At 40.7% G+C, this 26,106-nt stretch overlaps 2 protein-coding genes across 2 annotated transcripts; one reads left to right on the forward strand and one right to left on the reverse strand.

The window, feature by feature from the left end:
- chtf18 (CTF18, chromosome transmission fidelity factor 18 homolog (S. cerevisiae)) lies at window positions 1-22,877 on the forward strand. Its single transcript, XM_054777974.1, has 22 exons — window positions 1-207; window positions 841-930; window positions 1,011-1,134; window positions 4,622-4,808; window positions 5,029-5,121; window positions 5,215-5,267; window positions 5,352-5,490; window positions 5,571-5,795; window positions 8,943-9,040; window positions 9,131-9,254; window positions 10,949-11,085; window positions 11,159-11,252; window positions 11,329-11,427; window positions 11,519-11,649; window positions 12,738-12,852; window positions 12,930-13,154; window positions 14,746-14,895; window positions 14,969-15,099; window positions 18,080-18,224; window positions 18,301-18,396; window positions 21,156-21,225; window positions 21,793-22,877. The coding sequence occupies exons 1-22, from the start codon at window positions 120-122 to the stop codon at window positions 21,912-21,914; spliced, it is 2,736 nt and encodes a 911-aa protein (XP_054633949.1). The 5' UTR covers window positions 1-119; the 3' UTR covers window positions 21,915-22,877.
- LOC129182189 (guanine nucleotide-binding protein G(I)/G(S)/G(O) subunit gamma-13-like) lies at window positions 21,988-24,485 on the reverse strand. The gene is made up of 3 exons (XM_054777982.1): window positions 24,317-24,485; window positions 22,484-22,598; window positions 21,988-22,394 (listed from the first exon to the last, which is right to left on the reverse strand). Exons 2-3 carry the CDS (start codon window positions 22,579-22,581, stop codon window positions 22,289-22,291), a joined length of 204 nt encoding a protein of 67 aa, XP_054633957.1. The 5' UTR covers window positions 22,582-22,598; window positions 24,317-24,485; the 3' UTR covers window positions 21,988-22,288.
- Between the last annotated feature and the right edge of the window lie 1,621 nt (window positions 24,486-26,106).

Consider the following 26,106-nt stretch of genomic DNA (forward strand, 5'->3'; position numbering starts at 1 on the left):
GTGGAGCGTCACACTAAAAAATACCGGGAAATCTTTCCGCGTTGTTGAGATGTCGTTTAAGAACATACAGTCTAGTGATATTTAAAAGCATATTTGGTTTGCTTTGTGGACGAGGCGCCATGGATGAATATGACGAAATATTTGAAATTGAGGACAACTTTGAGGAGCAGTTCGCTGATGAGTTGGATGCGTTGGCTCAGTTGGAGGGTAAGTACATAAACAAACAGTGACAGGTTTTAGTTCAACAGATTGTGTAACTCTTTATTAAAAAGCGCAATGTACAGAAACTTAATATTGCCCCGTTAAGACAATTAAAAATCTACATCAATTAATTCGATACACCTTCATCTCTCCTACACCTGAACTGTATATCACCGACTGGTGTGTTTTACTACCATTTTCCATCTGCATGTTCGTATATTTGCTTTTGAAGGATTTTTGGAGTTTATCTTTTTTTCTCTTAAAAGTCAACTTATCTTACTGTGACTTTTTGTTTGTTTCAAAGTCCAGAAATGTTTGGACAGTGATAGTGGACCGTTTTTTATGCTTTTGCTGTTATATACGACCACAATGGATTTGATTTCCAACCATTCTATGCAATTAATAAAAATATAACAATTGTAAAGAGCCATAACTTGTAATACTCAATGAAACACTGCCCCTCTCACCCTTGTGGATTTTAACAGTATGTTTATTATTTTACTGTAGTTTACAGCCATGTACAGCTCTTTCCCATAATATCATTACATTAGGTGTACCTAATTGGTGTTTGCTTAATGCATGGGACATTAGCTGAGGGAGTGCATGTTTTCATTTTTTTTTTTTTTTTTTTTTTTTTAGAAGACTTTTCCAAGCCAGTGAAGCGTCAGAGGCAGAATGCAGGTGATGACGCAACAGACATACAACATCCTCTCTCTAATGAACCAATCAGTGAGTTAATTTCATCGCGCTTTACTTTTGATGCTTTCGCTGGAAGTTTTCACTCCAAATGCCCTCCAATTATATTTCAGCTCCAAAGTCAAAGCGGCACAAGCAGGACACAGGTGTGGTGAAACGACTTTTTAACTCTTCGCAGAGTGATGACATCACACCACCATCCTCCCCAGAGCAATATGAAGCACCTGATATTGCCAGGTAGAAGACAGTGACCAGAAACTTTGATAAACTAGGCATGGGCCCATATGAGATTCTGATGATGTATGATAACCTCAGGCAAAATTATCATGGTTTGACGGTTTCACAGTATTGTAATTACAGCTCTAAAATGTGTTATTTTGAAATATCTTGATTGACAAGAGGAAAAAAAAAGTCAATTTAAAACAACCAAAGTATATATAACATAATGAAACTGGAACATACAGTACAGGCCAAAAGTTTGTCTACACACAACACACAACACAACCCTATTAAGAAGGCAAGAAATTCCACTAAGTAACCCTGACGAAGCACACCTGTGAAGTGAAAACCATTTCAGGTGACAACCTCATGAAGCTCATTGAGAGAACAACAAGGGTTTGCCGTGCTATCAAAAAAAAAAAAAGACATAACATATTTAGAGTTATTTCACACTTTTTTGTTAAGTACATAATTCCACATATTCCACAATGTTGTCATTGTTTTGAGAATCTACAATGGAAATAGTCATGAAAATAAAGATAAAGATAGCGCATTGAATGAGAAGGTGTGTGCCTGTACTGTATGTATTTAAAATAAATAATACAGAAAAGCTGTATTCTTTCAAAATAAATAATAAATAAAATGCAGATCTCATTGCAGTCAACTGTTGCTAATCCTTCAACTCAAGTCCCAACCCAGTGAATATATTGGAATATATATATATATATACACTGCTCAAAAAAATTAAAGGAACACTTCCAAAACATATCAGATCTAAACTGGGGGAAAATGATCTTGAATATCTTTCCTGATAATAAGTGGGTGATGTATTAGTAACAAAATGATGCCACATCATTTGATAGAAATGAAAATGATCACCCTATAGAGGGGGGAAATCAAAGACACCCCAAAAATGAAAGTGAAAAAATGATGCAGCACACTGGTCCATTTTGCTAAAATGTCATTGTAGCAACTCAAAATGATTCTCAGTAGTTTGTGTGGCCCCCACGTGCTTGTACGCATGCCTGACAACATCGGGGCATGCTCCTAATGAGATTACGGATGGTGTCCTGGGGCGTCTCCTCCCAGATCTGGACCAGGGCATCAATGAGCTCCTGGACAGTCTGAAGAGCAACCTGGCGGCGCCGGATGGACCTAAACATAATGTCCCAGAGGTGTTCTATTGGGTTTAGGTCAGGTGAACGTGGGGGCCAGTCAATGGTATCAATTCCTTTATCCTCCAGGAACTACCTCCATACACTACCCACATGAGGTCGGGCATTGTCGTGGACCAGGAGGAACTCAAGTCCCGCTGCACCAGCATAGGTTCTGACAATGGGTCCAAGGATTTCATCCCGATACCTAATAGCAGTCAGGGTGCTGTTATCTAACCTGTAGAGGTCTGTACGTCCTTCCAGGGATATGCCTCCCCAGACCATCACTGACCCACCACCAAACCGGTCATGCTGAATGATGTTGCAGGCAGCATAACGTTCTCCACGGCATCTCCAGACCCTTTCACGTCTGTCGCATGTGCTCAGGTTGAACTTGCTCTCATCAGTGAAGAGCACAGGGCACCAGTGGTGTAGTTGCCAATTCTGGTGGTCTATGGCAAATGCCAATCCAGCTCTACGGTGCTGGGCAGTGAGCACAGGGCCCACTACAGGACGTTGAGCCCTCAGGCCACCCTCATGGAGCCTGTTTCTGATTGTTTGGTCAGAAACATTCACACCAGTGGCCTGCTGGAGGTCATTTTGTAGGGCTCTGGCAGTGCTCATCCTGTTCCTCCTTGCACAAAGGAGCAGATACCGATCCTGCTGAGGGTTGAAGGGCCTTCTACGGCCCTGTCCAGCTCTCCTGGAGTAACTACCTGTCTCCTGGAATCTCCTCCATGCGTCCAGGTACCGCAGTGATGCCCTGGTCCAGATCTGGGAGGAGATCCCCCAGACACCATCTGTAGTCTCATTAGGAGCATGCCCCGATGTTGCCAGGCATGCGTACAAGCACGTGGGGGCCACACAAACTACTGAGAATCATTTTGAGTTGCTACAATGACATTTTAGCAAAATGGACCAGTGTGCTGCATCATTTTTTCACTTTCATTTTTGGGGTGTCTTTGATTTCCCCCCTCTATAAGGTGATCATTTTCATTTCTATCAAATTATGTGGCATCATTTTGTTACTAATACATCACCCACTTATTATCAGGAAAGATATTCAAGATCATTTTTCCCCAACTTTAGATCTGATGTGTTTTCAAAGTGTTCCTTTAATTTTTTTGAGCAGTGTATATATATATATATATACAGTAGACGCCCCTACAACGTAAATAATCCGTTCCGAGAACCTTTATGTTGTAGGGTTTTTATGTTATACAAAGCGTAAAATACATGTAAATAGCCTAATCCGTTCCAAGATCTTCCCAAACTCACCCCTTTGGCACTTCAAAATATTCAAAGTCCACCAAATATGGTGGGAAAATATAAGAAAACGTTAGCATAAACATAGTAGAGTAACATTCCAATAGAAAATAAGGTAATAATTAAGATTACTGTAAATGAATAAAACTGAAAAACAAAAACTATCTTACCGTTCACGAGATGTCTTGATCAGGAGCACAAGTGGAGACAGGAAGGAGGAGGAGGACTAGCCTGAGTCGAAACGCGACTCAAAAAGTCTAAGAGTCAGCTGGTCTCGCAGACAAACGCACACGCACTACACGGTAATGCTGTATGCAAAATTTTAATTTGTAACTTAATTGTTTAAGTTAGTTTCAGGGGGACTACGAAGAGGAAGGAGTTTGAAGGGACAAGCCTGTCTCTCACACAAACTCACGTACGTGCTGTATAAATCAGCCAATGAGATGAGAGCGTAGGCGGTGCCCCGATAATCAGCCAATGAGATGAGAGTGGAGGCGGTGCCCCGATAATCAGCCAATGAGAACGTGATGCGTCAGAAGGCGTCACCAAGTGTTGTCTTGGTGACGCCTGAACTTGCACCGACTTGAGGCATTAATAAAGTTGATTGGAAAAAAAAAAAAAAAGACTTGCACTGACTTGGCGCTTTACGTTATATGGAATACGATGCGAAGACTTTACATAAATTCTTTACATTTAGTGGAATTTACGTAAAAGGAGGTTTACGTTATGCAAGGTACTACTGTATATATGTGTGTGTGTGTATATATATATATATATATATATATATATATATATATATATATATATATATATATATAATACGTGTTCTTCAAGGTTTGCAGGTCTACAAAGCATTTGTGCCAGCACTGTTTTATCCTGCAGATAGTGCCATACAATTTCGTTATCGTTAAGTTACAAATTCAAACAAATTCTTTACAACTTAAAGTAGAGAAAACAAATCCATGAATATGCAGGGGCGCAAATGCCAAACCGTGAAAAGGCAGGGATCTTCTGTGTATACATATTTAGTCAGAATAAATAATCAATGATCTTGACTATAATTTTGAACGCTTGTGATCTTTCAGGTCTTCCTCAGCCGCCCTGGATATCAGTGGCTTCGCTACAATATCAGAGTCTCCAAGGCGACCTGTTACCATGGCGACGCAGTCACGCGTGCTGAAGAGACCCCCGCTCGAGGGTGACTACATCACGATCACTGACTCGTCGGGGAGTCGCGTCTATCTCCGCCAGAAGGACACAGAAGCAGACAAGGTGAAATGGTGAAAATAGGATAGGAAAAAGTATATTGAAACACTCATCTTAGTCAATCAATCAAATTGATTAGCGAATGGACAAAAAGCCCCACGAACACACTTGCAAATCTTGAAGAAAGTCGTACCGACTGCATATTTTCCACTGTTCCATTTTGTATCTAAATTATATTTTGATATTTTATATTTCAATAAACTGTGTATTGCCATTTTATCTCTAGCTCACAGGGGGCAGAATGCTACCCGACTCTCAGGGTTCCTTGGGTCTTCTCGCTGTGCCAATTGGTGTGCTGAGAGAGCAGGAAGCAGAGCGGGTGATGATACAAAAAGAACATACTACATCAAAATGAGGTGAAGAATATGAATGTGTAGAAGTGGACTGATGCCTGTGTTCTTTAATAATGCAGCGCCACCAGGAGGTTGTAGCGGAGTCGCAGCGCCTCACAGAGCTCTTAGCCAGGTAATTCATCACCCTACTTTGTCTCACACAAGCATCCCTACTTGGTGTTTTTAATTCTGCTTTTGGATCCGTTTCATATCCCAGCAGTGTCAATGATGTCATTGTTGAGCCTGAAAGTAGGGAGGATGAAGAGGACGATGCCGAAGACTCACAGGGTCGAAGCTGTCGCCTCTGGGTTGATAGATTTTCTCCCCGGCACTACACCGAGCTGCTCAGCGATGACGTACACCACCTTGCATCTTCATGCACTAAAAGGTTCTAATCTCTAATATGTTTTTGTGACAAATTGTTATTCTTTTACAGTTTACCAACCGTTGTCTGCTGAAGTGGTTGAAGCTGTGGGACACTGTTGTTTTCGGAAAAGAGAGGAAGGCCCGCCCAATGCGGCCCGATAGACAAGCACCCATCCAAACCTCATTCAAACCTAATCAAGCCAATCTGAAACAAAATCGCTTCAAGACCAAGATGGAGATGACTGAGGAGATACTGGAGGCTGAATTGGACCAGTACAAACGACCCAAATTTAAGGTAAACACACTTTTTATGATAATGATACTACATTTTAAAATAAAGGATGGCCATAATGTCTGTCAATGTATCCATTTTGTGATGTATAAAAATGCTGTCAATCATGTGGAATTTGATTAATGGTTTGTGTTGATATAACGAGGTGATTTCTCCTCCGTACGCAATAAAGGAACAAAGGCATACATCTTAGCAGTTAGCAGCAGAAAGCACCGTAGCCAGACTAGTTTTTCGTTTAAATCGGCAGCAGTACACAGCAAGGTTGGCGCAAAACCATTTTAAGGTAAAATAAATATATTTGGGCCTAGTGGTTAGCATGTTGGCCACACAGTCGGTAGGTCTGGAAGAGCTGGGTTCGAATCTTCGTTGGACATCTCTGTGTGGAGTTTGCATGTTCTCCCCGTGTGTGCGTGGACTTGCTCCGTTTACTATGGTTTCCTCCCACATTCCAAAAACATGCATGTGAGGTTAGTTGTCCATAATGAGTGTGAATGATTCTCTATATGTGCCCTGCGATTGGCTGGCGACCAGTCCAGGGGTGTACCCCCCCCCTTCGCCCAAAGTCAGCTGGGATAGGCTCCAGCATACCGCCACAACCATAATGAGGATTAAGTGGCACAGAAAATAAATGAATGTAGAAATTAATGTGATTTATTAATGTGATTATTATATTAGGGCTGTGAATCGATTACAATATTTAATCATGATTCACATTTTGTCCATAGTTAATCACAATTAATTACAACTACAGAGACGTTTTTGTCTGTATTAAGTGTACCTTTTGAAAGACCATTTTAAAGATTTTAATACAACTCTCAACATGAGACCGGCTAATATGTTTGCTGTATGCAATTTTTTATTTTTTAAACATTCTGCTTTTATTTTTATTTTTTAAACAGCTCAATACAAAATGGTTCTCAATTTATAAAAAACAAACACAATGTACAATGAGTAGACATTGTTAAGGTAAAGTGTCCATCACTCAAATATCATCTCTTTAAGCAAATAATCTCACAAAATATAATTGTGACTAACGTTACAATTGAAGTTTTCCAAAAAGCCAGTAGTTTACAGAACTAGGACTGCACCCAGATACTATAGGGCAGTCAGGCTATAGCTTATACTTCACTTCCGCTGTTTTACACACACTCACACTTTTCTTGCTCTGTTGACTTTAACAACGTGGAAGTATGACATCGCGGGTCTTGCAACATGCAAATTTTATTCTGTTCTCTTTGGAAAAACACGACTGTTCAAGCACAAACGCTAATAAGTAATAATAATAATAATAATGCTAATGAATTCCCTCGCGAGCCTTTACCGTCATCTCACTGAGAGCTATGTGTGGGGGTGCGTCCACACTTGTCTCCACATGCTAAGATGACACGAGCCCTCCACATAGCTGTCTTGGCCTATGCCTGCCGGTAACTAGCGGCTCATAACCCGTGAATAAAAAAAAACCCACTTATTTGTTAGGGCACTCGTATGCCGAGGTACCACTGTATAAATAACAATTTAAAAAATACCTGCATTGCTCCAGCACATTCTCTAGATTCTTCAGTTTCTCCATTTGAGTCCAGCAATTGACATTTGCGACTCAACATGCTCCAGGGATAATTCAAAACTCACAGCGAAAGTACATACAAGTAACTTTGCTTTTGAAGCTAAACTTACCATTCAGAATACCCTTTTCTTGGTCCATTTCTGCTCAATGTTTGTTCCCGCTTGTGGCTCAACATTAACTGCAGCACTGCTGCAGCCCTAATTTACATGTACAGTGGAATCTCGTTTTTTGTTCATTTGTTCCAAAAGGTCTGACGAAAACTGAAACGTATGAAAACCGAAGAACAATTTTTCGCATTGAAAATCATGTCATTCCAATTACAGTAGTGTTAGAGACACCCAAAAATAATAATAAAAACACATAAATACTAGGGTTTTACATCTTTGTGATAGACAATTCGATAGGCATCTAGATACACGGGTTACGAAACAATTCAAAAACTATATTTTAAAAAGAGAACTATTCAATACAATGTATGAATGATATGATTTGATTCTATGGTTAATTTGGTCATGTAGACATTAATCTTACACTACAAAATGAAGAATCCAATTCTGTAAAAGTGACATTTTTACAGTATTGTCAAATGTGTAAAAGACCACATATCCCCAATACAATACAACAAGCTGTAAGGCACTAGCAAAAATAAAGTCAAAAGACAAACAACAGAATCACATGTCAAATATATTTATATTTTGACACTTGCTGAATGAACATATTTTTGTTTGATGGAATTAATATAAAATACATTAATAAAAAATATTTTATTATTTATATTATTATTTATTTTATTATTTAATATTATTATTTAATATTATTATTTAATATTTTATTTTATATTTACTTCTCAACGTCTTCGATCATTTGTGATCTCTATTTTGTTAGCACCCCTTTTGCAACATTAGCGTCCTAGATTTCTTCTTTCTTTCTTTCTCATTTGAATTTGCTGAAGGAATGAGCCTTACAGGATACCGTAGTATTGTGGAAACTAAGTATTGCGAGATTTGGTGTTGAGTGTGTGTGATCCTAGATGGCTGAATAAACAAGCAATGCAGGGAGTAGTCCATTCACATTTTTATTATTAATGCCACAGATTGTAGTACAACAGTTTGTTATGCGCAATATTGTACAATAACCGAGACAGTGTACAAGAACTGAAGCCAAATTTAGTCAAAAACTGGGGTGTTGGAAAACCATTGTTTGAATATACAATGATATATTTTTCTTGTAATTTTGTTGTCATTAGCTTGCTTTAACGCAGTGATTCTCTATTATTTTCTATCATGCCCCCACAGGGGGACAGAAATATTTTCTACTGAGAAACTGATAACTAGTTATTTATGTGTACTCTACAGACTGAACTTGAAACTGAAACCAGCGAAATGCAACAAAATGTAGAGCAGTGAAGCACACCAGCAAATTCAAGAGTCAAATTGCATACTGACTACAACAAATTCATACATGGTGGCAGGTCTGCACTAATATTGACAGTCCTCACTGCCCCTTGTGCCCCGCCCCACCACCAAGCACTGCTTTTAATGTAACAACCTTCATTTATTAAGATAAGTGAGTCTTTCCCTCTCTAGGTGGCAATGTTGTCTGGTCCTCCGGGTTTGGGAAAGACCACCTTGGCTCACGTTATTGCAAAGCATGCTGGTTACAATGTGGTGGAAATCAACGCCAGGTGAGACAGGCAACAGCCAATTACAACACTTTCATCGTCATATTCCAGTGTTGACTGCGTTGTCGTTCTTCTTCTTCTCATTTTTCTTAGTGATGATCGCAGTGCAGAGGTGTTCCAGAAACGCATCGACACAGCGACACAAATGAAGTCTGTTTTGGGAGCCAACGAGAAGCCAAACTGCCTAATTATTGATGAGATTGACGGCGCACCTGCAGTATGTTCTTGACCGTTTTATCAAATTACTGAAAGGGCATCACCATTTCTATTCTAAATTCAACATTGTTTTCATTTGTATGGAAATCCATCCATTTTCTAAACCGCTTACCCTCATTAGGGTCGCGGGTATGCTGGAGCCTATCCCAGCTGACTTCGGGCGCGAGGCAGGGTACAACCTGGACTGGTCGCCAGTCAATCGCAGTCGTATTGAAATTACAACACTAAAAAGAACTTGTTGTTTATCTGATTAGGAACTGCGAAACATGCACACTACATTGTTGACATTAGATTACGGAAATAACACATAGAAGTTAAACATTAGGTTCTCCTGCACAGTTTTAAAAAGTCCTCCTTTTCTAAGAAGAATGATGTACTGTCTGGATTCCCCATGTAATTACTGTAATTTCCGGACTAGAGTGCACCAGTGTATATAAACCGCACCCACTAAATTTAAAGAGGAAAAAAAGATTTGTACATATGTAAGTCATACCGGTCTGTAAGCCCCAGGTGTCCACATCTTAACAATGGATATTTAGTACACAGAAAGATGCTATACAGAAAGTGTTTGTTTTTTTTACTTTTAATTAAATACTGTAAATACTGTTTTCTGAACATGTGTGTGTGTGTGTAACACGGCTAGTTAAACAGTAGCCTACCAGGAAAGTAATTCATCGCTGCCCATGGCCTTCACCTGGGAATAAAACCACTAAAGTCCTCTTCTAGTGTTGGAACCGAACCGCCACAAAATTCCCGCCACACATGTCGCCAGCGTCTCTCCCTCTTTCGTTGTTTCTAGCACCACAGCCGCCCAGGGCAAATCAGCCCCCAAGCCCGTGCTGTCCTCCCCAGCATGCAGCAGTCCACCCTCCTGAAACTTGCCAGCCACAGTGGACCTCCCGCAGCTCCAAGCTGCCAAGAACGACCATGAGACCTGAGCAAAAGCCACTAGATTGATCGCCTTCAATCTGAAAGCCACATCACATGTACCTCTCTCTGAGTAGTGATGTGCGGATTGATACTGAAATATCAATACCGCCGATACCAGATGTTTAGACTCAAATCAAAATATCGATACTTTAATACCTTTTACATTTTACTTCTATCGTTAACAGGAACACAGTTAAAAGTAACTGAATTATTGAGAGCTTGTCTAAATGATATGTAGTTGTTTAAAATAAATAAATTACTCTGACTCTTATATTCTTTATTTTATGAGCTATGCTACTGGATCGGAATCGCCGATACCAGCCTAAATTTTACTCTGTATCAAATCAGAAACCAAATCAATGATATTGCACATCACTAATGATGAGAGAGCACGCAGGAAGCACAAAATGGCTGCTGTGAAGCACACCAGATGTTGCGAGACCAGAACGTGACCACAAATTAGCCATATCACTGTATAAGCTGCATGGTTCAAAGCGTTAGAAAAAAGTAGCAGCTTATATACTGGAAATTGCAGTACATTTTTGGCTAAAATATTAGAAACAGCTGTAGGTATGATGTACTGTAGCGCAGTGCTACGTTAGCACAAACTACAAACACAGTAATAAATAGTGTCATTAAATTGATACCTTTGTCCATGCGTCATTATCTTTGGTAAGACCGAAGTTTTGTTGAAATTGGAAAAGACACTCCAGATAAATAAAATTTTGAGTTATTTGGATTTTTTCCCCCCGTCTTGCTGGACAGGCTGCCATCAACATTCTATTAGCAACCCTGAACAGGAAAGATGGACTTGGCAGCGATGCCAGCACAGAGTCTACAAAGAAGAAAAAGAAGAAGGAGCCCATTCTTCTCCGACCAATCATCTGCATCTGTAATGACTTGTAAGAGAGACTTTTAGTTAAAACAACAATGTAAAGCTAGAATAGAGGTTTTACATTTAGTTTATCTTTTCAGGTATGTTCCAGCGCTACGACCTTTGAGGCAGCAGGCCTTCCTCCTGACATTCCCCCAGACTCAGCCCTCCCGTCTGGCTCAGAGACTTGCAGAGGTATACGCATGCAAAAAACATATATAAACGCAATAAAAACACAGATAACCTATATTTTTCCATCCCTGGGCTGCAGATCTCACTCCGGCAGGGGATGAAGGCAGACACAGGCACGCTAATGTTGCTCTGTGAAAAGACGGACAACGACATCAGGTCTTGCATCAACACACTCCAGGTATGGCGGCATCTCTCTTCAAGATGTAGTTGCTCTATGAGGTAAGGATAGTAAAATGGTTTTGATTATGTGAGTGTATTACTTTATGCAGTTCCTCTTCGGCCGAGGTCACAAACAGCTCGACACCAGGACCATCCAGTGTGTGTCTGTGGGCCAGAAGGACCAAAACAAAGGCTTGTTCCATCTGTGGCAGGAGATCTTCCAGTTACCTCGCACAAAACGGTACGGTCACTCCATTGTAAATGTGTGTCTCCAAAAAGCAGTTCAGTTCAGTTTAGTTTATTACAAAATAATTTCTTCAAGAAATTGTATCCATGTTGTTTGACACATATGACCAATCAGCAGACTGCAGTTTAAGTACCTCCTCCACCCTTTAGGTACAAGATCACTGTTGTTTGTATGCCAACAGTAAGGTGCCAAAAGGTAGTGTCTGTGGAAACTCAATTTTACTGTTATGTTTTTGAGGATGTAATGTGAGACAGTGTGCTTTGTTTTGAAATACCACACAGTTCTAATTATTAATAAAATATAAAATGTATGTTTTCATTTTAATGGCTTCTCCTTCTCCTGTTTTTTGTTCGTAGTATCATCCATTTTTATAATACAGGGTCAGGCAAAATGATCTGACACATTTGTAGGTTAAATGAAAGGCAAATAAAGTAAAGAAACAAGGAAGTGTTTTTATTTTCGAAAAGTAGATATAATGCCATTCTGTTTCATTATGTTTTAAAAATTAAATCAGTCAAATGGTATCCATTATTGTCCACACACTCAATGCAGATCCAGTAGCTCTGAAGTTGGTAACCCATAGCAAGATGGTGTTTGGAGCTGGTACGGGATCATGTCTACCAAGATTGAAGTGCAAACGGAACGCTTGTTGTGTTGCAGTTACAGATTCGTTTGTTTTGATAAACGTTTCCACAATGAAAGCGCGATGCTCACCAGTCCAATTCATGGCAGCAACTGAAAAAGAAACGAAAAACAATGGCATTATAAAGAAACAAAGCAAAATGGCATTATATGAAAAAAATGGCATTATATGTACTTCTCGAAAATAAAAACACTTTTTTGTTTCTTTACTTTATTTGCCTTTTATTTAACCTACAAATGTGTCAGATCATTTTGCTTGACCCTGTATTAAGTAAAGTAATCATTTTTACTATGCTTGTAAAAATATGCAGTTGGCCACAGCTATAAAGTAATAAAAATTGTGATAATTATCTTTGGAAATGGTGTATCAATTGAGAATACATTACCGATCAGCTATTTTGGTACTCCTGCTTAGTCCTCCTATCAAAAATATGTTTTAGGAAACGTATTGGTGAGAGGTTTGAGGAAGTTCCTGGATCAGGAGGTGGAGCTCAGAGATTTCAGCATGTTCTTCACTTGGCCTCATCTAGTGGCGAATATGAGAAGGTTTCTCAGGTAATAAACACGCTTCTCATTGCTTGTCTTATTTTAGCAAAGGTGAACTAAGTATAATAGAATTCTGCTCTCATCAGGGTTTGTACGACAACTATTTGTCCATGAGAGTGCGAGATCCCAACCTGCAGTGTGTGTGCGATGCTCTGGACTGGATGGTGTTTTCAGACAGGCTGAACCAAGTCATCTTGCACGGGCAGAACTTCTCCCTCATGAAGTACCTGCCTTTCCTGTCTGTCGCTTATCACTTCCTGTTTGCCCACCCGCACGTGCCACGCATCAGCTATCCACACAGCCACCACGAGGTACGACCTGTAGTACTCATCCCCAAACATGAAACTAATATTACAACATCTTGCAATTAGTATATTCATCTTCTAAATAAAACATTACAGTATTACACGGCGGCCTAGTGGTTAGCACGTTGGCCACACAGTCAGAAGATTCGGGTTTGTATCTCCATTTGGGCATCTTTGTGTGGAGTTTGGAGGTGCTGAGTCTCATCCCAGAAGCTTCACACTCAGATGCAGACCGTCCCAGTAAACGCTGCAGGTCACAGCCTGATGAGGCCATCAAGACCACATCGTCCGCAAATAGCAGAGACGAGATCCTAAGGCCCCTGAACTGGACTCCCTCGACACCTCGGCTGTGCCTAGAAATTCTGTCCATGAAAATTATGAACAGAATCAAGACTCAGCACCTCCAAATCCGAGGCCATGGTTCTCAGTCGGAAAAGGGTGGATTGCTCCCTCCGGTTTGGGAATGAGGTCCTGCCCCAGGTGGAGGAGTTCAAGTATCTCAGGGTCATGTTCACGAGTGAGGGAAGGTTGGAGCGTGAGGTCGATAGGCGGATCGGCGCAGCGTCTGCAGTAATGCGGTCGCTGTACCGGACCGTCGTGGTGAAGAGAGACCTGAGCCGGAAGGCAAAGGTCTCAATTTACCGTTCGATCTATGTTACCACCCTCACCTATGGTCATGAGCTTTGGGTCATGACCGAAAGAACGAGATCGCGAATACAAGCGGCTGAAATGAGTTTTCTTCGTAGGGTAGCGGGACTCACCCTAAGAGATACGGTGAGGAGCTCGGTTATCCGGGAGGAGCTCAGAGTAGAGCCGCTGCTCCTTCACATCGAGAGAAGCCAGCTGAGGTGGCTCGGGCATCTAGTGTGGATGCCTCCCGGACGCCTCCCTGGTGAGGTGTTTCGGGCATGCCCAACCGGGAGAAGGCCCCGGGGAAGACCTAGGACACGCTGGAGGGATTATGTCTCACAACTGGCCTGGGAATGCCTTGGTGTCCTCCCGGTGGAGCTGGAGGAGGGAGTCGGGGACCGGGAAGTCTGGGCTTCGGGCTTCTGGGCTTCGACCCGGACCGGGATAAGTGGAGGAAAATGAAATGTGTGGCGTTTGCATGTTTTCTTTTGTGTGCGTGTGGGTTTGTCCATGTACCCTTGTGTCTTTACTTACCATTGTTAGCTAGCAATGAAAGAAGCTAACAAGGTAGATAGTTGACAAGAGTTGTGGTTGCTCACAGAGTTAATGCTACGTCACATGCTCAACCCTCACATGACGCTATAAAAGCAGGAGTGTCCCAAGTGGGCCCAGGGGCCATTTGCGGCTGTAGCTCATTTGTTATGGGCCTGCCACACATTGTAGAAATAAAATGAAACAAAAAAACAGCAAAAAAAAAAAAAATGGCAGCAAGTAACAAGAAAAAGATTAAATGTTGACACTAATAACTAATAACCCAAAGCTTTGTCTTTTTAAAGATGTTTTTTTAGCCTTTTTCCAAAAAAGTATTGGTGTTATTGCTCACTATGTAAAAAAAACAAAAGAAGAATACAGTCATGCATTGATAACAGTTCCAATATGGTCCATGAGTCATTGTGTTGTCCTCTAGGCGTCCTCTCGCCTCCTCAGCAGTAGGAATGCTTTGTCCACCATGTTGGCCGACATAACACCCGGAATCAGAACCAGGGTCAGCCACCTCAGCCTCACCCTGGATATTCTCACGCTGCTCCTTGACATCATCTGCCCCAAACTACGCCCTGTATGTTATATACTCCAAGCTCTTCCAAGCTGTAACACATCAAACTTCTAAAAAGCTTCCATGTGCCCTCCAGGTGAACCCCCAGCTGTTCAGCAGCAGAGAGAAGGAGCAGATGTGCGAGCTGATCGACACCATGTTGGCCTACAACCTTTCTTACCGACAGGATCGCACGCCTGAGGGACAGTACACATATGTTCTGGAGCCGTGAGTGTACACACATACACGCAAGACTGTGGGCACACGCTCTGTTAAAGATCACCGATCTCATCCGAACTATGGTGGCCTGATGTTGCTTCTGTATTCAAGATTAGAGATTAATCCTAATCCCTTAGTTCCTGGTAGAGATACAGGTGTTTGGAGGAGGGAGGTCGTTGTCTTGATCATGCCCAGGGGAGCTCCTTCCTGCAGGCTCACTACAACAAGGTCCTGGTAATCGATCACTGGAGTCTGCCTCTGGCAGTGGCACTCTTGCTGTTGCTGCTGCTTTCATGGATGTACAGTGGGAGGAGGAGTATGTGAACCCTTTCTGCATAAATTGGTCATAAAATGTAGTCTGATTTTTATCTGAATCACAAGAATAAACAAATAATCTGCATAAACTAATGTAAACATGTAAACATTCACAGGACTAGGAGGAAAAACTGAGTGAACCTATAGGCCAGCCTTTTATGTCTTGTTTACCCCCAGAGCCTTTTTCTCATACCATGAGTACCCCCTCGCTCGTATGTACCCCTGGGTGGGGAATCACTGATCTAGCCTACGGATTCTATAAGAGGTATTCAGAGTCAGGTGTGAGCCAACCGGGAGTCCAAACTGAAACAAGATTGGAGGTGTGGCTTAAAGTTGCTCTGGCCAATAGAAAACACACGGATTTCGAATGGTCTCATGCCAAGAAACATTGCATGATGTGTACCATGCCTCACTCAAAATAGCTCTCAGAAGATTTGCATAAAGCTGGAAAGGTTACAAAAGTATCTGTAAAAGTTTTGATGTTCACCGGTCCACAGTTAGACAAATTTTCTGTAAATGGAGAAAGTTCAGCACTGTTGCTTCTCGTCCAAGGAGTGGTCGTCCTGTAAAGACAACTGCAAGGACACAGTGCAGAATGCTAAATGAGGTCAAAAAGAACCCTAGAGCATCAGCTTAAGACTTAGAGAAATCACTGGCACATGGCAACATCTCTTTTGACAAATCTACCATATGTAAAACATGAAACAAGAATAGGGTTCATGGGAGAACGCCAAAAAGGAAGCCGGTGCTGTCTAAAGAAACATTTCTGAATGTTTGAAGTTTGCTTATGAGCGCTTGGATGTTTCACAGCACTACTAGCAAATTATTCTGTGGACAGATGAAACCATAGTTGAATTGTTTGGGAGGAACACACAGCGCCAAGTGTGGATGAAAAATGGCAAAATGGCACACCAACATCAAAACCTTATCCCATCTGTGAAGCATGGCGGAGGGAGCATCATAGTTTGGGCCCGTTTTGCTGCCTCAGGGCCTGGACAGCTTGCTATCATCAAGGGAAAAATGAAATCACAAGTTTATCAAGATATTTTGCAGAAGAACTTGAGGCCATCTGTTCAACAGTGGAAAATCAAAAGAGGGTGGGACAATGGGCCAAAACACAGAAGCAAATCAACAACAGACTGGCTTCAGAAGAAGAAAATACGTGTTCTGGAGTGGCTCAGTCAAAGTCCTGACCTCAACCTGATTGAGATGCTGTGGCATGACCTCAAGGGAGCTATTCACATCAGACATCCCAGGAATCTTGCTGAACTGCAACAGTTTTGTAAAGAGGAATGGTCCAAAATTCACCCTGGAGGTTGTGCATGTCTGATCTGCAACTACAAGAAACCTTTGGTTGAGGTTATTGTTGACAAAGGAGGGTCAACCAGTTGTTAAATCCAAGGGTTCACTTACTTTTTCCTCCCTGTCCTGTGAATGTTTACGTGTTATTTCCAATAAAAACATATCATTGTTTTTGTGGTATTAGTTGAAGAAGACTTTCTTTGTTTGTTCTTGTTATTTAGATGAACATCAGACTACATTTTATGACCAATTCATGCAGAAATTTAAGAAATTCCAAAGGGTTTGCAGACTTTTTCTTCCAACTGTATATGTTCAGGAGTACTCCTTTGTTAGATGGTGTTTTGGGGACATTCTGGTTTCGATTCAAATGTAGAACAATATTTAATGCCATTTCATGTAGAAGTCTGACAATGGTGACACATGGCTGTGACAGCCTCATATAAAATTAACAATAACTGTAATGATAATGTAGCTACCCGGAAGTTAAGTGCGTTCACTTCTGTGTTATGCGACTGTCTGTGAAGCGGTAAACGTTTCAGGCTGAGCACTTGTGTGTGTGTGTGTGTGTGTGTGTCTATGCGAGCGGCGCTGCATGTGCGGAGACATACGTTTGCTGATATTATTTTGGTGTGGTTGCATATTAAAGCAAACTGAGCTCTGGTATCGGAATTGTACTGGTATCGGCAGATATACAAATTCAGGTATCTGGAGAAGTGAAAAAATGTGGATCGGTGCGCCCCTAGTTGCAGCAAAGTGGGCACTGAAGTATAATATAATATGGCAGGGTCGGGCGTGAAGACATTAAGCAACAAAGTTAACTAACATTAGCATGTGTGTTTACCTTGGCATTTCTAAGGAACTGCAGCTGAACAAGTGACAGAAATAGTACCTGGTGGTACCTGGTAGTGTCTGCTTTGGACAATGGGAGTCGTGCAGTGCACTGGGAAAGGGCATTAAGCATCACAGCCACTTTGAAGCATATTTTTATGCTATCTGGCAATTGCTATAATAACCAGCATTACATAGACCTCAATTCATGGAATTGTAGCTGAGTGGCAGCATGTGTCAGAATTATAAAAAATACATGAAGTCATCCAAGTGAGTCGGTGTTCTGATACTAAAATGTGGAATCACAAAGACTGATGTCAGGCACGCAGCAAGTGTTCATTGTGTGTTGGGGGGAGAGATGGAGATCAGCGCTAAGAGGATTATCGTTTTAGAGAATGACTCAATCCGGGTTTGATTCAGTGACAAATGGAAGCTATTTCTTAGCTTCTTTTCTGTCATTTACCAGGACTCCTTGTCACCTTTGCAAACTTCATTTGGTGTGTAGTTAATCACCAAATATGTGTACATATATATGTGTCCACAGGCGTGTGGAGGAGGTAGTGAGGTTTCCAGGCCTGCCGCCGCGCCGTCAGTTGACCTATCAGGCCAAACAAACCATCAGCAGAGAGATGGAGCAGGAGAAGATGAGGAGAGCCGAGCTAATCATGCTACAGCGCAACCCTGCAGCGGTGAGACTCTTGCTTGAGACCCACTTTATATCCAATCATAGGACTTATAGTTGCCAGCTATGTGTGTGTTTCGCAGAAAGAGGCGGAGAAAAACAGGGCCGGCCCTAAGCACAGCAAAAACCACCAGCAGAGGTTGGAGAACATTGTCAAACAGACCACAGTGGAAACCAGGGTGAGAAACTTGCAAAAAAAAAAACAATAACATTGTCATCATTATATTTTGAACATATTACATATGGAAAATGAACCGTTATATCAAGTTTCTGTCCTGTAAAACACAGACAATACAACAGGACCAGAATGGAGATATACTGTACAATATGTAGTTATAATCAAGCATTTACGGTCTCGCTTAACCAAATTCTCATCAACTTGAAAAAAGACATCATTAACAAAGATGTTTCTGCTGTTTTGATGAAGGCAGGGCTTAGCCAACTAAATGTCCAGGTCTGGTAAAGTATGGAAACTAGAAACTCAAGTATGGAAAAACATTCATGTTTCCAAAACTGTTACCACTGTTGTTTTAAAAAAAAAAAAATTCTGAAGAACTAACCAAAACGAAATGGATCGATCTGTTTTTCTAAGGCACTTGCTAGGACAGTTAAGATTTGTATGAGCGCACACAGTGGGGGATGCATCTCAGAAAACATTTTGGGAAAACTGACTGCTCTTATCCTCCTCCAGCCCCTTTGTATGAGCTACATTACCTACGTAGCTCCTGGACACTCCTGGAAATAATATGGTGACATAATGACATACAATTTATTTACATGATACAAGGCCTGCAACTAACAATTATTTTTTTCATGGATTCATCTGAAGCTTGTTGTTTCGATTGATCGAGTAATTGGTTTGGCTCTAGAGCAGGGGTGTCTGAACCTTTTCCACTGAAACCCGCATACTGCAAAAACAAAGGATGCGGGGGCCACTTTTACATTTTTTTAAACCAACCCATGTCGATATGGAAATACCTTTTTTATATTGAAAGAAAAAGCAGCCTCCATCCCAGCTTTGTGTTATCGGTGACAAAACGTACTAAAATATCTATTAGTATGAACTTTGTCTCCTTACACTTTTTTGCTTGTTTTTTCTTTGTTTTTTTTTACAAATATTTCATCTTGTAATATTTCATCTTTATTCTCATAATATTTTATCGTATTACTTATCGTAATAGTACAACTTTTACCCAACAACATTTTTCAACTTGAAACTGTATTCTTTGTTTATAAAAAAATCACATATTTTAGTCTTTAATATTTTAACTTTATGCTTTTTTCCCCCTATTAATACTATAATTATTTTTCTAATATGTTTTCTTTATTCTTGTAAAATTGTTACTTTTTACCCATTTTTGCTGTGTTTTTTCTTCTTGTTTAATTGTATTTTTAGAATGTGCTGAGGTCCAATAAAAAACAGCCACAGGCTGTAAACGGTCCCTGGGCCGCACTTTGGACACACCTGCCCGAGATGGACCAAATTAATATGTACCAAACACAAACAGTTAGTGGTGTGGTCCGCAACCTAGGAGAAAAGAGGCAAAGTCAAAACTGATGCGTGTGAATATCTTGTTTTGCATAATTTTTGAAACAAAGAAGAAACTAAGAAGAAATTTTGGGGCGCCAATTTCGAATCTGATGTCCGTTTTTTTTTTTGTATCAGCATTCAGTTTTGGTCATCTTATGCTCACTCCCCCTAAAAAGCTTAAAATTGCCGTATAGCATACACAAAAAGCAAAGCAAACCAATTTCTAATCTGCCTTCTGTAGGCTAGATTTACATCTGTGAAAGCCAGATTCTTGCCAAAACTGCTCAATTTGCATTGGTTCACTGGTTCATTTCAGTAGAAGCAGGAGTGGTATTCTATCTTGCTGAGCTTCACTTCTCTTGGCAGTCTTAGTGCAGTTGCCACGAGGCAAGATGTCACCAAGACATAAAAGTGATGGAAAAAGGGTATCGGGGAAGATGGAATGTCAGCATGATAGCAGGCTACTGCTGGAGTTTGATACGTGAATCTTCGGATGCTCAACACTCCCGTCAACGTAAAAGAAGGAAGCTGTTACCATAAAATGATGTTCTAAGTGATTTTATTTCCTCCTGTGCTTAATTTATGGCCTATCCATCACTTAGTACCTGCTTTTGTCTTCACAGTTTCACATTAATTTATGCATTTCATTTTGTGCAACAGTAAAAAACAAAACAAAAAAACCCCTCACATTTCCTAAAAAATGTGACCTGTTGCGAGAAAGTCAATGCCATTTTTTAAATCAGTGCCCTCAAATTAGCTAAAAAGCATGGCTTTCAGTCTTGTTTCTGCAACTTCATCACATTTTGTAGACCTGTGTCTGCTTTCATGGATGGCTAATGAAATTAAAAATATTCACATTAGAGAGGCTGAAATAATTTTTAAAAATAATAATTAAATACAATAATAGTTGTCGATTAATTGGATACTCAGTCGATTCTGCGATTATTTCTTACAGCTCTGATACACCTATATTTAGCGAATCTAGAAAAAGTGTAATTTTAATTTTCCGTAGGAACCCTGTGTTGAGGATGACTTGCCAGCAAAAACAACCATAAATATGTTGATTAAAAAATACCATGCAAAATAATATATATTTCAATCATATATGTACCTCAATAGATTCATTGTCAAAGCTTTTTTTATTTTTTAGCATACATTTTGTGCATTCCTGGGTTTCCCTGTGAAGTAGTGACATGTACGTTTCAGCTTTGGCCTGCAGGTGGAGCAAGTGAGTCGATTTTTTTTTTATAGTCTTAATAAAAAGGGATAGAAATTGGGATAATAGAGCACCACTCATGGTGAAGCTATGAAATTAGGCTAATGAAGCATGTAGTCCCCTCAGTGGCATTGACTGCAATATTGAGGACAATGTTTCGGAGTAACCTCTCTGCTTTTTTGTCCTAACAGCCAGAGGTGGATTTCTTTGGCCGGGCTGTTGCACCTAAACCTCAGAGCGCGTCCACATCTTTGGACACAGGTACCCAAACCACATTCAGTTCACATTTTGGAAGATTAAGCACTGATTTGGCTCATTTAGATGTGATGTTGACGTTTCTAATATTCTGGGTACTTTATTTACTGCAGTTCTTTAAATCTTGTCCTCCACTGTAATGGATGCCCGCCACAAATACTGTAAATGCCTCCCTTTCTGCATGAGTAAAAAAAAACAAAAAAAAAACAACCTAGGGATGGTAATTTGAATACTTTTCCTTCATTTGCTGTTGGGAAATTAATCCTTTTCATAAATAAGGGCATGTGAATAACGCTTTGAAAGTTCTGGACGCCTGCTTCATTGCCATTGTGCTGAACACAGTAATGCTGCCTGGAAGAGCCATAGCATCAGCACTGCTGCTACTCGTAACCAAGCAGTGCCCTCCATTTTGCCTCAATTGCTTTCAAGACACAGTTAATTAACATCAATTCCACACAATACAAACATTTTTAGCTACTGTTTTAATCCAATTTCAGCATTTAGAGTAATGGTCCAAAAAAGTGAGCCAGCAGATATATCCATAAGGATTTCAAACAAAACCTCTGTCTGCAGGTGAGAAGTGTGCCGTCCTTGCCATGGGGAAGGCTGTGGGCAACAGCGATGTGTGGTTCCGATTCAATGAAGGCATGTCCAACGCCGTGCGGAGAAATGTTTACATCCGGGAACTCTTGTAAAGCCTCAAAATATCCTACCTGTATGGTTTTCTAGTATGTTTGCATGAGTTCTTTCTAATCAACATACCTCTCATTAATTCTAAACAGTCTTTATTTTGATTGACAGTGTAAAGAGCCAATAAAAACAAACATCTAAAAAGCTACTCAGTGCTGTGCATACACACACACACACCTACACACACACACACATACATACACACGCACCAGTCTTAAAATAAGAGCATTCAAGTTCTCCAAATAAATAGTTATAGCAGTAGTGCATGTGTGTGTTTAGTGCTGTGTGAACATGTGAGTGCCCAATATTGAAGTTTGTGGTGCATCCGTGCATTGCCTGTGTGTGTAAATACATTTATATGTGTGTTTGTGTGTGATCATCAGAGGATCACACACTTGCCTTTCTCCACCCAGGGGTTAGCTCTCATCAGCTCAGGGTTCAGGAAAGGATCCTCGCAAACGCAACCCTCGATCCACTTCACCAGCCTGACGAAAAACACACACACTTAGCTTATTCCATGCCGGATTGTCAAGCATCTTCAGTGTGTGTTTCTGTGTTGTCTGTCCGCACTCACTCGGTGACGGTGATGGAGGATTTCTCCCTGTTGATGGCCAGCTGATACTGAAGAGATTCCACTTCTCTCCGCATCTGAGGAACATCTAAGTCATCCATGCTTGGTATTCGTCACACTGCCATGACGACAAAGCAAAGAGAGAGGTGGTGCATGACAGATGCGTCTGGAATACTCTTTAAATAGCACCATCTTCAAGCGCTACTTTCTATTTCTGATTCCTCATTGAAACTCCGTAATATGAATACTATACCCATTTGCCACAACGTTAGGTACACCTGCACAACAAAAGAGCCGCAGCAACAATTCTGCCTTTAAGCAATTAACACTGTAAGGTAAGTATTAATTTAACATTATGCGGTCTTCCCTTGCTGTATTGCATTTCAAATATTGCTCCCTCACTATAACGTGTTTTCTCAAAAAATAAATTAATAAATGACCACTATTTTGTGGTTGACTATGGCCTAGTCACTAGGCATCGGTAATGTTATGAGAGGTGTTAGATTACATTATCTTTCACACTGCATGGAGACCAGCTAATGAGCCAGTAGAGCCAAGCCGACATGTCATTCTGTGTGGAAGTTTTTTTGCTTCTTTGTTCTTCTCCTCCACTCCGCTTGAAACACTTTACTACGTTTAGAATAAATTGGAGAGGCTAAAAGGCTAGCAGCGGCCGTCTGTTATGTCCCTGCAGTGATCCCGTAGCCTGCGCAATGTGATGTAAACAAAGAATAATAGGAGTATAATGGTGACTATTGGGGTGTTATTTAATGTCTACAGGGCTGTAATGTTAAAACCCATATTTAGTAAGTCATAAACCGTTTTATTTATGCAACTACGGAAATATTTCATTTACGGGTATTGAATCATACTTCGCGGAAATTCACTTATAACGGCCGGTTCTGGAACCATTTAGCTGCGATAAACGAATGATGACTGTACTCAGCATTTGACATCACAAATGCAAAATATGTCTGGTGAGGTTAGAAATGTGCATCACTGTCAAAGTCAACTTCTATATGTTTTACCTCCAAAATTAAAGATATTTGAAAACTTAAAAACACGTTTATAACAGGAATATTTTGGGGTTGGTTGGTTCAAATTTGTTTAGAGTAAAAAAAATGATTTAAGCGCTTAAATCGCTGTTTTTTTTTCAATTGGCAGCAACCCTGGTGGCCATCAAAGAGCAATAACTATATATGACTTTTTCAGAAATATATTTTAGCCACAAAGCCAATACAGATCGAATAGAAGGAAAATGATGTGCAAGAAGATCAAAGCACTTAAGTGTCCAATTAGGTTGCTTCATCGTCAGCTCTAATGCTGCTCACAGCGTCTATTTGCATTGTATAACATTTTTATGATATGCTGTGTTTTGGGATACCGTCAGCATACAATTGATTGCCCTTTTTTGCAGCACAATATGGCTATATACACCTGTGACGCAATCAATGTATAATCTGTTTCTCTTGCCCTTTAGTTCTACAAAAATAAAGTCTGCCCCACCCTGCCAGGCTTCTCCAAGCCGGAAGAGGCCGACCGGGACCCAGATGAGCACCGACAAGAGCGCCGTGGACGACGGAGCTCTCCTCCCCCGCCCCAAACACATCAGCGCATCTGTTAAATGGATCCAATGTAAGTAGGTCGACTCCTTTCCTCCATCAGCATCCGCCCCGCTGTGCGCTTATCACAGCCAGCTGCTCCACCACCACCTCCATGTCAATACTGTCCGCCATTTTTCTCATGTATTAATGATAGGACTTATCCGGAGTCAGCGACATCAGCGTTAAAGTGTAATTACAGCCACAAAGTAACCATTCAAACCTCGGGGCCTACCGGAAAGTCCGCCGGTGGTAGCAGGCTCAGGCTGGAAGGCCGGCGGTGAGCGCTGACGTCGGGAGCTGCTCTGGCAGTCACGTCGTGGTGAGCGGGGATGATAATGATGGTGGTGGTGAGGATGCAGTGTAGCGGGCACTCCCCTCTGCTAGCGACTGGATGTGGGAGGACGTGCTGGGCGGGGACGCGCAGCCCCGCCGCCTCCTTTTGACTATCAAAACGAGCACGCACCTGCATGCAAACGCGAGGCATGGGCAGGCAAATGAAATGTTAATATTTGCAACCCTCACTGGCCATAATTTTAGGTAGACTAGCGCATCTGATATCCAAGTCTTTACCAAGACAGCATTGCTCACTTTTGATTGAAAAGGTACTATAGTGGAATGTTTATTTGTAGTTTGCAGTGTGTATTGTCCTGCTGTTGTATAAAATGGAGGACTATCTTTAAGTCAGAGTTCTTGATGCAGCTCTTGGCAGGGAGAGCATATTCTTTTATGTTCCATAAACTACGTGGAAATACAACACTTGTCCCTATATTAAGCTGTTAGTACATATTTCATTTATTTTAAAAAAATCTGTACCTACTGCATTTTTTTTTAAACAAATGCAGGATAAATTGACTTGACAGTAGTGGTACCTTGGGTTTCAACAAAAATGATCAGTTATACAGCCAAACTGTGCAGCTAACAAAACGAATCCGCTGAATCGAGTGCCTTAACAGAGCATCCATGTGGTCACGCAGTCTCTGACGAATGAATAGTAGTTCTTTTAGAGTGCTACATTCCAGCCAGGGAATCATTGAATACCTTTGTTTTCAATACCAATAAGTGTGCTTTGTACAACTCAAAAAATACTATCACAATAAACTCCATATCATCTCTTTTCTTCAACCTAATAAGCATTGTAGCACCCTGCACTGAATTAAAGACATTTCAGAACAAGAACGTGAGGGGGAGGAAGCCTCTCACAAATGCACAATACATGAAAGAATCGTTCCTATAAAGACCATCTATTCTCTGGATTCAAAACTAAAGAAATGAAAGAAACGCCTCTGTATGGACAAGACTAATAGCAACACCAGTAGGCACATTGACTATTTAATTCAGCGTGATGTAAAGGATATTGCGCAAACAGCAGTACTGATATGCAGGTAAGTGAACTCTGAAGGGCTTTTTTTATGTTCAAGTTGGCTACTTCATGTTTTAATTTTACACAAATATACGAGAACGACTGAAAAATAAACAAATATTTTTTTTTTTAACTTAAGCTTGTAAGCTGTGTCATGGTTTGCAACTCCATTTTTTTCTCCACTGAAAGTGGAGACAAAATGGCTCTTTAGATTCTAAAGGTTTGGAAACAGCATCAGCGTGGCTCTTCGTCCCCTCCATGTTCACTGATGTTTTCAGTAAATGTAAACATGGTAAATGTTGAATTACCCCTTTTCATAGTGTATTTCACTTTGTTTTTTTCCATGTAAAACTAATCCTTCATACAGTAAAATGTTGTGTTCATATTTTCAGTGTCTGGAATGCATTCATTGGACTTATATTTACCAGAAAATATTAGTTTTCTTACGTTTTGCAGACCTTTTGGAACAGTGACAAAAACCGAGCTTCCGCTGTAGTTGCATCTACAAGTTGAATGGTGCAAGATGTGCTCAAAATGGACCAAAGTAGTTATTTAATGCATGTTAAGACTAACTTCTGACCATACAACAGACCATTTGTGAGAACAGCAGAGGTTTACACAATTTAGCTTAATAGCAGGGTGATTACTTTGATAGAATTGGG

Source organism: Dunckerocampus dactyliophorus, chromosome 6 (genome assembly GCF_027744805.1).
Source record: "Dunckerocampus dactyliophorus isolate RoL2022-P2 chromosome 6, RoL_Ddac_1.1, whole genome shotgun sequence".
Lineage (NCBI taxonomy): Eukaryota > Metazoa > Chordata > Actinopteri > Syngnathiformes > Syngnathidae > Dunckerocampus > Dunckerocampus dactyliophorus.